General features: G+C 28.6%; 1 protein-coding gene across 2 annotated transcripts; it reads right to left on the bottom strand.

Moving 5' to 3' along the window:
- Positions 1-9904: 9904 nt before the first annotated feature.
- LOC129312382 (E3 ubiquitin-protein ligase DIS1-like) lies at positions 9905-14546 on the bottom strand. Of its 2 annotated transcripts, none has more exons than XM_054954966.1 (4): positions 14312-14546; positions 12282-12511; positions 10942-11328; positions 9905-10533 (listed from the first exon to the last, which is right to left on the bottom strand). In XM_054954966.1, exons 2-4 carry the CDS (start codon positions 12492-12494, stop codon positions 10213-10215), a joined length of 921 nt encoding a protein of 306 aa, XP_054810941.1. In that variant the 5' UTR covers positions 12495-12511; positions 14312-14546; the 3' UTR covers positions 9905-10212. The 2 variants fall into 2 exon arrangements, with proteins under 2 accessions (XP_054810941.1, XP_054810940.1); XM_054954965.1 differs by having other exon boundaries at positions 12282-12547; positions 14312-14545.
- Between the last annotated feature and the right edge of the window lie 1281 nt (positions 14547-15827).

Genomic DNA, 15827 nt, shown 5'->3' with positions numbered 1-15827 from the left:
CCAATACAAATATATATATTACAAACATTTCAACTAAAATCTCCATTTGAAAATACACATATTTAAAATGTTTCTACTCTAACCCTGTTAATTCTAAGAAAAAATGAGACCAAAGATTTCGTATATGTTTCAACTCTCGCTTAGAATATGGCTCTAAATTTTGGAAGTACTACAATTTCAATAACAATATATATAAATAATAACTCAAGTATATGACAAATTTTATAATATAAATCATTATTAGCAAATTATTACTTGATCAAATGAGTGAATAATACCTTGAGTGATGATTTCATACATAAAAATCATTACATAATAACCACACTTTATACTTCCTAGTTGTTGAGGACACTATAAGGATAATAAAAATAATGAAATTTATTAAATCAATATTATAATCTTCATTTTAATAAGAGAATAAATTTGAAATACTTACTTGCAATTACACTTACTTAATTTCATTCTTTTTTCTTATCAACCATTCCCGCTGATTTTCAATATGTTGCTAATGATCTATTTGCCAAATATACACACTTAGAAAATATTAAATATATGTTATTAATAACACAAAATAGAATTATTTAAAGACTTACAATTCAATCAAAGACTTAATATCATCGCTTATTTTCCTTCGTAGTGAACAAAACCAGTATATAGTATTTTCATATGGGCAAATGACAGGAAGCATTCAATGATGACTACAACATATTAATTTATATTAATATCACATCATTAAGCAAATTTTTATTAAATAGAGGGATGAATTTAAAATTTAATACCTTTCAATAATTGGTAAAAACCAGCACCTCTTCTTTTACCTACACATCATCTTTTCAATATAAGAAGCTCTTTGATTCACTTTCTCAATTGCAGTTAAAAGTGGAGACAAGAACCCATAATTGTAATCGACACCGAGTTCAGTGCATATCTTATGGAAGTACCTTTGATAATAAAAAATATGTTAGCAAAAAAATAAAAATATTAAATATTAATCTAGAAATAAAAATGAACACTTACATAATAAACACTTGAATTATTGCTAAGTCCAACCAGTCAAAAATAATGAGATCATTAATGTCTTTTCTGGCGACTCTGAAAGTAATAGGCTTCCCAACAATCATTTCGCTTACTTTTATTTCATCAGAAAATTCATTCAAACAGGACTTCGTGTGTATGCTTTATAGAACCTAAAACAAATTAGGTGATCTTTAATCTCAACAGGACTTCATCGCAACCCTTTCAAATATTTAACACAAGGACAATAGAACAGTCCTTTATCATTAGGAGCATTATTCTTTGCAAATTTCAAAAATTGATCTACCCCTCTCTCATATTCATCACTTGTACGCAAAGAATCTATCCAACTACGATTCATCATTACCTAATTAAAATATCAACAAATAATTTATGATTTGAAATTTTAAAAAATTTGACAGCATAACGACTTATAAATTAAAATTTTTCGGGCACTAAATCCTCCAATTAAGCCTATTAATTTCCAATAAATCATCAATTTCAACTAATTAAATGCAATGCACGATATTATCTACTAATCAAGTATCCACACAATTAAAAAATAATAATAATGTATCACCCAAATAATTTACATTTTGTAATTTAAAAAAAATTGCTTGCACAACAACTCAATAAATAGAGATTCTCCAAGATTGAAAACAAAATTTAAACTAATTAAACTCAAGGTATGATGGATTATAATTAAATTTAACAAAATTAAAATTAAAAAATATGCATAATTATAATTAAAAAAATAAAAATCAAGTTTCAAAATCAAAAATGAAAAATTTCAGGCAAAAGGATGAAAATTAAGCTGAAAAAAATGACATAAATTGCCAAAAAATAATAAATTGAAAAAAATAAAAAATAAAATGCAAAAAAGGATGAAAATTAAGCTAAAAAATGACATAAATTAAAAAAATTAATAATAAATTGCAAAAAAAATAAACTAAAAAAGGATGAAAATTAGGCTAAAAAATAATAATAAACTGCAAAAAAATAAACTAAAAAAAGGATAAAAATTAAGCTAAAAAATTAACATAAATTGCAAAAAAAATTGCAAAAAAAATAATAAACTGCAAAAAAGGAGGGGAAAACCTTTAGCTGGCACCGGAGGAGACAACAGGCGAAGGAGACAGCAGGGCGACGGAGCTATGGGTGCCAAGAGATGAGCTGGAGCTGGAGCTGTGGGTGGACGAGCTATGGGCAGATGAGTTGATGGCAGACGAGGGAGCTGGGGGAAAAGGGGGTGAGCTGCGACGGACAAGGGAGCCAAGGGAATGGGGGCTGGAGCTGTAGCGGCTGAGGGAGGTATGGGAATGGAAGCTGCGACGGATGTTTTGGGAGCTGAGGGCGAGTGAGGAAGCTGAAGGCAAGGGAAAATGAATTAATTGAAGACATACAGCAACATGCGTCATTAATGCCTGTTACCGTATGTAATAATGACTTACGGCGACAGGCATTTATCACGCTTGTCGCCATAAGTTTGCCTGATTTCAGGCATAATTAATATGCCTGAAATCAGACATACTTACGGTAACAGGCATTCTTAATGCCTGTCGTCGTAGGTTTCTGATTTCAGTCATATTAATTATGCCTGAAATCAGAAAAATTAAATTTATTTATATATTTATGATAAAATATTTATAAAAATGAAAATAATCTTTTTTTTAAATAACTAAAATTTATATGTTTGAATTCTAAATTGAGACACGTTAAATATATATATATATATATATTTCTCAATAATTTAAATTTAAATATATATATTTCTTAATAATGTAAATTTAAAATTTGAATTAATAATTTATTTTAAATTAAATTTATTTATATATTTATGATAAAATATTTATAAAAGTAAAAATAATCTTTTTTTTGAAAATAACTAAAATTGATATGTCTAAATTCTAAAATGAGACACGTTAAATATATATATATATATATATATATTTCTTAATAATTTAAATTTAAATATATATATTTCTCAATAATGTAAATTTAAAATTTAAATTAATGATTTATTTTAATTACGTTATTTGTTTAAATGCTTGTCAAATTATTTACGGCGACAGGTGGATTGTATGTCTGTGGCCATAAATCTTACATTTTTTTTCTTATTTACATTTTTGCCACTTTACCTTTTTTTACCACAATTTTCCTATAAACTGTGGCAAAAAATATATAGTTAAAATTATATTTTGTACTAGTGTACTATGCACAACACTTAGAATTCAATGATTAAAAAAATTGCAGAGCGAAACTTAAATTTGTGATCCCATTTGAGTTAGTTCTAAAAGAAAATTAGTCATTACTCAAATCAAAGTAATCACTAATATTTACAACACTTGGGGCCATTGTAGTTATTTCACAAAAGATATTAATGTCATAAAGTTCCCAAGTGACTTAAGAAGAATTATCATATTTTAGGAGACTTCATAGTTATTTGCAAATTTTAGGAGATTTTTTTCCATTTTCTCTAAGAAATATGTAAATTTATAGATTTATTATCTAAATTTATAAACAATATTTAGGGAACAAGTGGTAAAAAATTGAACAGGTTAGGTCTTAAAAAATTGATAATTTTTTTTATAAACTATCAAATCATATTCAAATATTTATAATAACTCGTTCATGATTAACAGTAAGTGATATACATGATTGAAAACAAAAGTTATAATATATATTATATTTTGTAGCATGTAACTAAATGATATTGGCAGTTCAGTGGCCGTTTATTTTTAGAAAACCAATGGATTAAGGGTTAAAAATTTCCCTTGGTCCCATGGCACATTTGACTACATTTGATCACTGGCAAAGGGGCTTCGATGGTTGGCACGGTAGCTTCAACACCCAACGATAGTGACCTTTTTCTTTTTTAAAAAAAAAAAAACAACAACAAATAGACAATGACATTTGCATCATTTCAGCGAGAAATGTAATTGCAATGAGCGACATTAGGCCTTATTTGCAAATTTCTTACTTCTGAATGCCCTCACTGCAACCTCCTTTTTTTGTAAGAAAATTAATATGCCGGTCTTTATAATTTTTCTCAATTTGAATTTGGTTTATGTAGTTCTTATTTTATTTTAAAGCTAAAGTCTACATTTGACCCTTTAAATTTATATAGAGTTTTAGTTTAGTCTCTTAATTTTATAAAATATTTTTTAATCCTCTAATCCTAACATTGTTAGTTTTAAATAATTATTTTTTGTGTCAATAATTTTTTATCAATATTTAAAAGTTCAATACAGGAATTTCTTATAATAGTGTTAAGGTTATGGGATTGAGAATACAATGTATACAATTAAAGGAACAAAATAAAATATTATATAAAGCTAAAGGATTAAAGGTGTAGTTTAGCTTTATTTTAATCAAATTTTTATAGTTTGATCCATTATATATGATAATCCATCAAAGCTATAATTATTAATAAATGATTAATTTTCCCAAAACAGAAATATTTTTAAAATTTATAAAAAAATTGATTTAATACTTTTGACCAAAAAAATAAATTTGATTTAATACAAATTTTACATTTTTATTAATTTTTTATGAAAATTTATACGCATAAAAATTATTTAGAAAACATAGCCTAATTATATAAATTTGTAGTAGTAATTAATTCAAAATTTGTAATTAATTCAAAATTTATATAATGTTCTAATAAAAATATAAATTTTATAATTTTATTTTTTAAAAGAAAAAATTGAAAGATTTTAACTTTCAAATTTTAACATATCGAACACATTGAACTGAAACAACTGTATTAAAATAAAATAAACTTTATTAACTTAATTCAAAATTAAGAAAAGCTGTAAGAAACTATAGACTTTTGTGGTTTTTGTTTTTGTTCTTTATTTAACTGTAATCATCTGTTTTTTCATTTTAACTTTTGGCTGAACTATATTCTAGTCCAGAGACATACCTACGCACCCAATATAGAGGGGGCATAAAGTGAGCTCCAAAAAATTACTCCCTTCATTTAAAAATATAAATTATTTTTTAAAGAGTTATATATTTAAAAATATAAAATATTTTTAGTTTTTTGAGATGTAATCCTTGCCTTTTTAAAAAAAAATAGCTTTATTGATAATAACTTTATATTTATTGTCAAATATTTAATAGGGATAAATATGAAAAGATAAAATTAGTTTGAAAGTAGGTAACAACTTTATTGAGGGGTGAGATTCAATTAAACATACCTATATTTTTAAACGGGGGGAGTATTTCACTTTAAGTTTATAGATATAATGTATATAAATAATTTTCGAATTGAACACTATTAGTTTTAATGCGCCGCCCATCAAATATATGTATATACATGTCAACAATTTTTAAAATTTTTAGCTCTAGCCTAGTCCTTTGTCCAACTAATAACAATCTTTTTGTCTTCTCATGGTTTCCATTGTTGTTCTTTGACCCCGGACACCAATGCTTGTATCGTGATTCCAATTGTGATAGTTGTTTTGTAGATCCACTCTCAGGATCGATGTAGAAATTTTATATGTTCCAAGATGAATTAATCATTACACCTACACAATTTTCTGTGACCCTATATTAAAAGAAATTATTAGGTTTGTTTTCTTTTTCTTTTTTTTTTTTTTGAAAAGTCAGTTACACCTTCGATCAGTAACAAAAAAATAATTTCTTTGATAACAAGGCAAATGGTCTATGAAGCACCGGTACTTTAAATTGCTTCACATATTCATATCGATATTATATCTGATATTGATATTTACCGATACGTCTTCAATATATATTCATAAAGTATTGAAATAATATTTTTTTAATTTTAAAAAATTTTAATTTTTGATACATATTTGATACTTCTAGATTGTTAATCAATACTTAAAAAATAAAAATTTAAAAAAAATTAAATTTATTAAAACTTGCAATAGTAAAGTTTTTATTACTAATATTATTTTTTGATTCGTTTTTAAAGTCAAAGACTAAATTTTCCTTAAAAAATAAATTTTGGATATAATAAAAAATAAATATTGCATTTTTTAATTATAAAAATGTGGAAATGTAATTTTATGATGGTCAAGAAGGAAGAAATATTGATACTATACTTATTAGTAAGGACTGGGTGGTAGATAATTAGGTATAAATAAAATAAAACTACAATTAATGATTATATTTTACTTGGTATAATTATAAAGGACAATATATGTATGATAATTTAAATATTTTCTAAATTAAAATTATATTTTTAGTATTTTTATAAATATATATACGTATCAAAAATGTGTCATATCTTATATTTTTAAAAATTAAAGTGTCAACGAATTGGATACGTATCGTATCCAATACATGTATTAGTATCCGTGAAAACTAGCAAATGGTATACCTAACTAGAAAGCAAATCAAATCAAAACATAAGAAAAAGTTCCTTTTGAGAAAACTAATAATAAAATCCTTCTAAATTATATAAAAGACAACTTGATCCTTCAAATATGTCATAATTTCACTAAAATCTTTAGAAATTTTTTTTCCATTAACGAATTCATATAAATGATCAAATTGCCCTTGCAACAATATCAAGAATTTAACATATAAAATTATGATTTGTTATTATACTATTGCGAATATAAGAAGTAAAGTTATGATCATTTAAACAAAATGTGTGATTATTATTTTTTACTTTCAACACTTGTAACAATATCAAGAATTTGACATGGGAATTATGATTTGTTGTTATATTGTTGTAAATATAAAAAAATTGTGATTATTTAAACAAACTTGTAATTAGTATTTGTTATTTCTAACACTAATAGCAATATCAAAAATTTAACATGTGAAATTATGATTTATTTTTGCATTATTGTGAAAATAAGAAGAGAAGTTGTGATTATTTAAATAAAACTTATGATCATGTTATTTTCAAATAAGGACAATTTGATCATTTATATAAATTCATTAATGACAGAAAAATCTCTAAAAACTTTAGTAAAATTATAGCATTTCAAGAGATTAAATTGTCATTTATATAATTTAAAGGAATTTATTGTCATTTTTCCTTTTTTTCATTGCCATCAAAATTCATTTCTATATATATATATTAACAAATTTTAATAATGTTATCTCCTCTTTAAATAATAAAAATCAAATTGATAATTGAAACAAACTTAAGAAGCCAAATAAATAAAAAGTAAACTTAAAGAATTAAATCAATAACTATGATAAATCTGAGAACAAAAAGTCTCATCCTTCCTAATTTTTATCATTTAGTATTGCAAGTGATTATGGAAATATGGGTTTTTAGGCCATTTGAATGAAAAATATTGGCTTGAACTTTTGAATTACCAGCCCATATGACGATGATTATGTTTCTTGGTCTCAAATGTTTAAGATCTAGTCTTATTTTTAATAATATTGTTATTTGATTGAGTTAAATTTAAGTATTATCAAATTTAATTAAAGATAACTTTTCCAAAAGTGTTTTCTATATTCACACAAATTCGAACGCAGGATCTCTTACCTAAATGATCAGATAACCTCTTCCACTGGAATCAACGCTTATTGATATCTATTTTCCTTTTTTAAGATATTGAATTGAATAATTATGACTTGAGGACTAGCATCTCACCTCTTGCCATGTCATTTGGTTAATCCAAACCAAGAGACTAATATACAGATGTTTCAATTTTATAGTAACCAACCCAATAAACATTTTAAATTAGAGGGATAAATATAAATATTTTAAATTATGAGGATCAAATTAAAATTTCATGTAAAATTGTAGGACCACTAAACTGATTTTTCTTTAAAATTAACATCTCATTTTTTTTATACATTTAACACCTTTTTTGTAACTCCAGGGCCTTGCTATGTAATGTGTCCATATGTTTGGTACGGCCTTTTTGAGATCCAAGCAATATAAATGAAAAAGATTTGAGCTTAACGTAATAAAATTGAGCAATCTATTATTTCTAAAAGATGCTCTTTCACAATAATTGTCGAAAAAATAAATTTTTACCCTCTTAATTCATTTTTCGATTGAAGTATAATGGTTAAGTATCTTAGTTCCTTTTATTTATTTGGACCTAACAATCGTCATCAAAATATTTATGGGACATTCACAAAAAAAATAACTTGAGACTTAACCTGTATTAATAGAAGAGTAAAACTTAAGTATTTAACCTTATACATTTAATATGTTTTTATCTAATCAAATCAAGACAAGTGCATTTCAACATATTGATAGTATTAATAATAAAAGTTTAGTATTGAATAAATAATCTATAAAAAAATTCACATATTTTGATTTAATTAAAAATAAGTACTTTAAATATATAGGATTAAGTATGTAAGTTTTTTCCTTTATGGAATATGTATTCATAATTTACAGTTCCTTTTCTATAAATTTTTTGAATCCTTTTTGTAAGTTACCTGGCCTTTTTTTTTTTAAATTTTCTTAATCAACTAATGATCAAATTAATTAAAATTACATCATACAAAAAGGTAATATTGCTCTGTTTTAATACATAGGAAGTGACATTACGTCATCATTAACCCTATATATATATATATATTTAAGATGCAAGCAACATAAATTTTTAAAATTCAGGCTTAACGTAATATAATTCAATAATCTATTATTTTAGGAAAGAATACATTTATAATATAATTTTCTAAAAAGCACATTTTTACTCTCTTAATTCAATTTTTTTTTAATTTAAGCGAGCCTAATGGCCATGCTTGTTATAGTTTATTACACTAATCATAATATATATATATATATATATAGTACAACTTTTTTTTTAACCTCAATGTACAGAAATCACATCTAATTACAATAAAAAATAATGCAACAAAGATATTAACCTTCCTAACAACTTCAAATTTTTAAAAAATATTTTATTAAATTTACAAAATAACTCTTAATAATTTGTCTTTACTTGGACCAGCCCATCCAACGTAATCTGGCCAGTACAACCAACCCAACTAAACCTCACCAAGCAACCCAACTAAACCCCACCCAAATCTTACTTTAAAAACAAAAAAACCAGAATAATCCTCCAGCCAATTGGCTGGACAACACGGAGATGATCGAATCCATAATTTCCGAGAGTCCTCTCCTAAAATGCTGCGATATGGGTACCTGTGTCAAATACTACAATACAGAATGATACAATAAACACGACAATTTTTACAAGTTTAATATATACGTACAGGGATACACACACACACACACACACACACAATATATTTCAACATTTTGAAATAAGTATTCCTAAAGAATATGCGACATACGTGTACTGTATCATATACAAATAGGAGTGAGCATTAATCAATTTAACTCAGTACTAGAATGTGTAAAACTAATTAACCAAACAATACTAAAAATATGAATCAAATCAAATTGATTAGGGACTGAATTGAAAATTGACAATTTGATCAATTAATTCAGTTTTGAATTTTATGTTGGATTATTTAAACTTTAGCCAATTTTTTTTCAACTAAAACAAATAAAATTTATATATAAAATTGAACTTGTAAAGTGATAGTAACCCATTTTAATGAAGGATTATAATTTTAACTTATCACATTATATGTTTACTTTTATTTAAATATAAAATTAAAAAGAATGAAATAAAATAAAGTAATTAACAAACTAAACATAATTTATAAATTAATAAATTATACATATCTATGATACTTCAATTAGTTCATTCTATTTGATTTTAAATTTCACTAATCGAAACAAATCAACCAACCAAAATATTTTTTTTTCAAAAAAATTAACCAAACTGAAAAACTAAATAGATCAAATTAAATAATAAAAATTTAATTCAATTTAATTTGATTTTTGATTTTGGTTTGATTTTACTCTAATCTAAACACAGATACGTTTATAGGTGCTTCATATTCATAGGTCCTCTCCCTCTCTCCCAAACAGGTAGTTTATACTTTATAAACATTCCCAGAACGGAATACAACACATAAAGCAGGCTAAAGATCTATGTCTCCATTCATGAATATCATGATGAGATCCTCATTACATACACTATCCTTCTCATGTATTTAACAGGAAAAGCAAAGAGCCATTGCCTCGCCTCCTAACTTACCCAAAAACAAAAAAAACAGCAAATGAGCAGAAAATTCGTACATACCACTACAACAAATAGGCTGCACTACAAACTAATCCAATTTGATCCGGTGCTAGCAACAACGTAAAGAATGACCATATTCCAATCACTGTTCTTTCCAAATCCTCCCTGTAACCCTTAGCTTCAATTCCTTCCTGTCACCACCTGAAAAGAAGAGAGCCATGTTCCTTTGAATGATGAGACCGTCAAAACTGTCCCGAACCTTGCGGTGGCTGTCCCTGATGCTTCTAGGCACTCCCTGCCAAGTCATCTTCCTCCCGTTTCCGCCCACCTCAAGACTGTAGCTATAGTTCTTTGCCTCGCTATCATCGCCCATGAATCGCAAGAAGGCTATGTAGACTGGAGCCATTCCCAGCTGAAAAGCTTCGAAGTGTAGACAAAAATATTGACCAAAGCAGCTGAAGACCTATAAAACCAAGGTGAAATCCAACAATATTCAATCACCACAAACTTTACACTATTAAATGCACCAGTCAAATATCAATTTATAAAGTGTATCAATAATGCACTTGTACAGGAACCCGAGGTGGCAAAGCCAATGTTGAGCTTTTAATTTCTTAGTAAGCTAAAAGTTTAAGAAACTCAATATTACTATGTTATAGCAATTCCATATAATGGATGTTCTTGATTTATCAAGTGAAAGAAAGGTGCAGGGCTAATTAGATTGTTTCAATTCTCTCTTGTCATCAACTAAGACAAGTGCGCATCCAACCACATAGGGAAATTACACAATCCATCGTCATTGACATGAACTTACAAGGCCCATAGAAAGCAGGACTAAGAACAGAATTGGAGTTAGGAAAGAACATTGTACCGTAAGCATCCATGTGGCGTTTTCAACTTCTTGTGGGTTTGATTTGACATAACGATGATTAAAAGTGCTACCATTATGCATGTCCACTTTGTGATCATCTTTCAAATGGGCAACCAAAAAAGGAATATCACCAATGACGCTGCATTCTGAACCAGCATAAGGACAGTTATAGGGTCTACATGCGCATTGAGATTCATGTTTCAACTTGCAGTAGTATGGATATATCCCCATGCACCCAAAAGGCTGGTATTTACAAGGAAGTTCCAAAGATGCAGCCACCTTCTCCAATGCCAAGCATCTAATATTGCCAAGCTCATGTCTACAGGTAGGACACCGGTTGTGGACCCTGGGTTTGCAACCCGAGCACAAAGTATGGCCATTTGAACACTGCAACAAAGATTAAAACCAAAGTGAAGGCCTTTAGTAAACTTGCCAGACAAAAATTCTGTTGTTGTATATAGACATTGCCGCCAGTTTTCAAAAAAATAGCAGAACTACCATGTATACAAAAGAAACAAGCTCCATCTCTTCTAGTTTAGGCAACTCAAGAAGTTTATAGAGACATCAGCAAACCAATAATTCACAAAGCCCAAATAAGGGGAAAAAAATGAATATGACAAAATTTGAGATCAAGAAAATGATGACTCCTTATCATGATTAAATTATTCAACATCCAGCATTCCGGCTAACAGCTGTCATGTTCTATAAAAAAAAATTGGAAATATTTTATTTTAAATGAAATAGCACCTTCGAAAAGCATCAGATACCACTTTTCAAAATGAAAATCACCCCCAGTCTGTTCATCCTTTCATGGGCAATCCCCCTTTCAGAAATAATTTTATCCAGTTAATACTGCAGTCCCAACAAAATAGGATTTCTGATTCAGAAAAGCACTTCTATCTATTCAACTATAGAACAGATACTCCTACACTCATGTCTTGCTCATGATTATAAAATGCCCCAGAAACACTTGTAGAACTACAGAATAGGTACTCTTACACTCATGTTAGGCTATGCATTCCCTTTTAATCCCATTTTTTCTTGTCCCCAATTTTGTTCTTCTGATAAGCATGTATGTAATTCGCTCAGACCAATACTTCCAAATTGTAAGCACATACTATCTATAGAATTCAAGATAACAACGACGAACAATTTTTTTTATCATGGATACCCCTAACCTAACTCTTCCGCAAAGGGAAGAATGGACCCCACACACACACTCCCCCTATACCACTTGGGGGTTTGACACCACAAACTTCCCCTTTGAGGGGAGGGAATGTGGGGTGCCATTTGTGCTAGAAGGCTCAAGGCAACAATGAACAATCAATTATATAAACAACCTGGTGGATTGGAGGGTACATTGCATTCAAGCACACAGGACACTCTAGAAGTTCACGAACACTGCTTGTAACAGCTACATTAGATTTTAGTGCAGTTGGTGCAGGATCATTCACTAGCTCGCTGATATCCATTGGCTCTTCATTTGAAGGAGGATCAACATCAGATTTGCTCCGTATATCATCAAAGAATGGATTACTAGAAGCCATGCTCATACAAGCAACCACCAGCCCTGTAGGGGGGGAAAACCAGCAGTTTGCTTCAATACCTATAAATAATAAAATTTGTAAACATGGAAAAATTTAATAAGTATCACATGCTGAGATCCAGGTAAGTAAGACCTAGGAATACAGAATTAGTGGTTCAACCAAAAACCAAATAACCTTCATCTTCATTGACATTAAAATCATCACACAATCTGGGTTCACAATCACTCACAAGTGGTACAACATTCATCACAATGCACAAACCAGTAGCATAATCTGTCAACTTGTTTGTTCAGCCAAACAAAACTATTTTCACAAGAAAAACCTGAACCATCAATAATCCTAAGGCAATTCCAAAATTGGGTGGATCAAGGATGCATCATTATTCACCAGTTAGGGTGGTTTATGATTATGACCATTAGATTTAGTTATGAAACACATTTAACCAACTCTTCCTATATTAATAACTTTCTTACATTGTTCAGCAATCTTCTTTCCTTCTATTAGCCATTCAAATGTTCTCCACAATTTTGAATTGCTATAATCAAATCCTCAGGAATTTTGGCAGAGTATGATAATATCTCCTTCCAGGGAAGGGGGATCAAGCAAACAGCACCAATTCAAAGTACATTCATGCAACAGAAAGTCAAGAATTAAATTTTATAACTTCCAATACGTATTTTCCAACAGCAGTGATAAATGAAGTTAAATCACACACAAGCACGTCAAAAAGGAGTTATCCAACAATCATCAAAACTTAAGTCCCAAGCCAAGCCTCAATTTTAAATCCCTAGCATACATGTTTCAGCACATAGTAGGTATATTAAATTAGATTTAAATACAGGGTTCATATGCTCTCATATATACAAGAGCACGCGGGGTGTGTGTGTGTTGTGTCCTTGCACATTTCATTTTGCCATGCCACTGTCTTCTCAGTCAGTAATAGCTGCTGGCCTCTCAACCATCATTATGCCTCCATATTGACTAGAAAAGTAATAAAAGAGATCATAAAAGCAGGTCTACAACTCCAAATGAAGAAAGCAACAAAATAGAGCAGAAATAAGTAAATTTACAATCTATAATTATAATGCATTCAATACAAAAAAAGTAAATACTTGTGCAATCACAAGAAAGATGCTGCACAAAGGGGTATAAATGATAAAAAACTCCTCAGTTGCTTAGCAAATTTCAAACTGTAGTCTAAACAAGCTAAAGCTAAGGAATCAAAACTACAAAGTCATGATATTCTGACAAAGGAGTGGTGGGCGAAACAACCAGCAATCATCGATATAATGACGGCAACGGGGAAAAAAATCACTTTAAATCATTGCAGCAAGTCAAATAACCAACCCAGTGGCAATCCATGAGAAAACACACACACACTCAGAGACAACGAAGGCCACACAATCATTCCAAAAGCCATGAACACGACCTATTCCATCATACAGATTATGAACATTGACCGAATCTCGCACCACCAGACATTCAATTTACCGAGCAACAACAAAAACAAAATCTAAGCGATGAAGCAGATTAAACAGCTTCAGAAGACCAAACTGTTGTATCCAATCACATGACAGACTTAAACCCTAACCTTAAACAAAAAATGCACAGTAATTCCGACCAAACCAACAACAGATCTACGAAATAGAAAGTCAAAACCGGAAGGTAGAGAAATAAAATTTAAAAAAAAAAAAAGAAACAAGGAAACCCGTAATCACCGGAAATCAGAGAGAGTCTCATCAAGCACCAAAGGAACGAAAACAAGAAAAACAGAAGCGAGCCAGGAATATAATACAGGGAAGCAGAACAGAAGAGACAAATACCTAAAATGATGAGTTGATCAACAGGCCATTGCTGATAGAATATGAAACGAAACGCAGGAGATTGGGTGAAGAAGAGAGACAAGGAAAGCGATTAGGAGGGAAGTTGGTAGAACACCCCGTGGGCTTCGTATGAGGACACAGTAATAATTAATAAGAGCAGGCACGAGTGCGCGCTCCGAGTGGGAGACTTCAAATTAAAGAGAACGAAGAGAGAGAGAGAGAGAGAGATAGGAGCGTATGAAAGAGGAGAAGGTGAGAGGCATTTCTCGGGAAAATAAAAGACGAAAAAGTTTGGTTGCACTCTTCTTGCGTTCAAACTTCAAAAATCATCATCAACTAGTATAATGTTCAAACTTCAAAAATCAGATCAATTAAAGCCACCGATTTAACATTTCTCAGGAATAGCTAATAAAGTTAGCTTGAATAACTTGTTTTAAAGTCTGGCCGGTTAGGAGAAAAAATTAATCAAAATAAAATGCTTTTTTTTTTGGGCTCGAACTAGGTAATATGAACCAAATGAGCTAATTCTAATAAATTAAGGTTAACTTGTTTAACTGATATTATTTATTAAAAATTGAAAAATAAAAATTGGAGGGAATTTTTCATGCTACAACCCCATAAAACAAGCATAATTAAAGTGAACCATGATGAAATTAACTAATCTCATACATTTATTATTTGAATATTTTTCAAATGTATAGAATATTTTGAACTTACTCCATCATTTAGATGTAATTTAAAAAAAAAATATCATACAAAAAATAATAAATGAGTCGCCCACCCATCATGAGGATTGGATTTAGTTGAAATTTTTCTATTTATATGAAAATGGATTAAACGCAATCCAACTCATATTTTTCTCAATTCATATATGAGTTAATTTATATAATATAGATTTGTCCTATTCCCTACTCTAGTGAGAAGGTTGGGGCAATTACATATTATCTATCACTAAGAATCTCACGTCAAAGATGAAATTTGATCTCATGACCTTAAAAATCATGGGCCAATTCCTTAACATTAACCTTTTCTTGTTTCACCGATTCACATTTTAATAATATATATTATTAACAATATTTTACAAGAAAGTTAAAGCATTTTAGAAAATAGAAAATTAATTTCACTAAAAATGAAGTTTAAAAAATTTTATATATATATATATATATGTGAATAATGCTAGGAACTAAAAATATAATTTTAAAAATATAATAAAAAATTTATAATTTAAAAATAAAAAATAATTATGAGATTGAAAATGTCTATAATCTATAGTGTATTATTAATGTTGTTAAGAGTTATTCCTTCAATTAAAAAATATAAGGCATTTTTTAAGAAGTTGAATACTAAAAAATATAATACATTTTTAGTCTTTTAAAATGTATTCATTGTCTTTTATTTCAAAAATGTCCCTATTAATAATGATTTTATATTTATTGTAGGGTATTTAATAGGGATAAATATGAAAAGATAAAGTTAATTTAAAAGTAGGTAACTACTTTATTGGAGGTGAAAGCAT

The sequence above is a fragment of the Prosopis cineraria genome, unplaced genomic scaffold (assembly GCF_029017545.1).
Source record: "Prosopis cineraria cultivar Desert tree isolate PC_DT_omini unplaced genomic scaffold, ASM2901754v1 PC6, whole genome shotgun sequence".
NCBI lineage: Eukaryota > Viridiplantae > Streptophyta > Magnoliopsida > Fabales > Fabaceae > Prosopis > Prosopis cineraria.
Note: the sequence above shows the minus strand (reverse complement) of the source record. Positions and strands in the feature narration are given on the sequence as shown.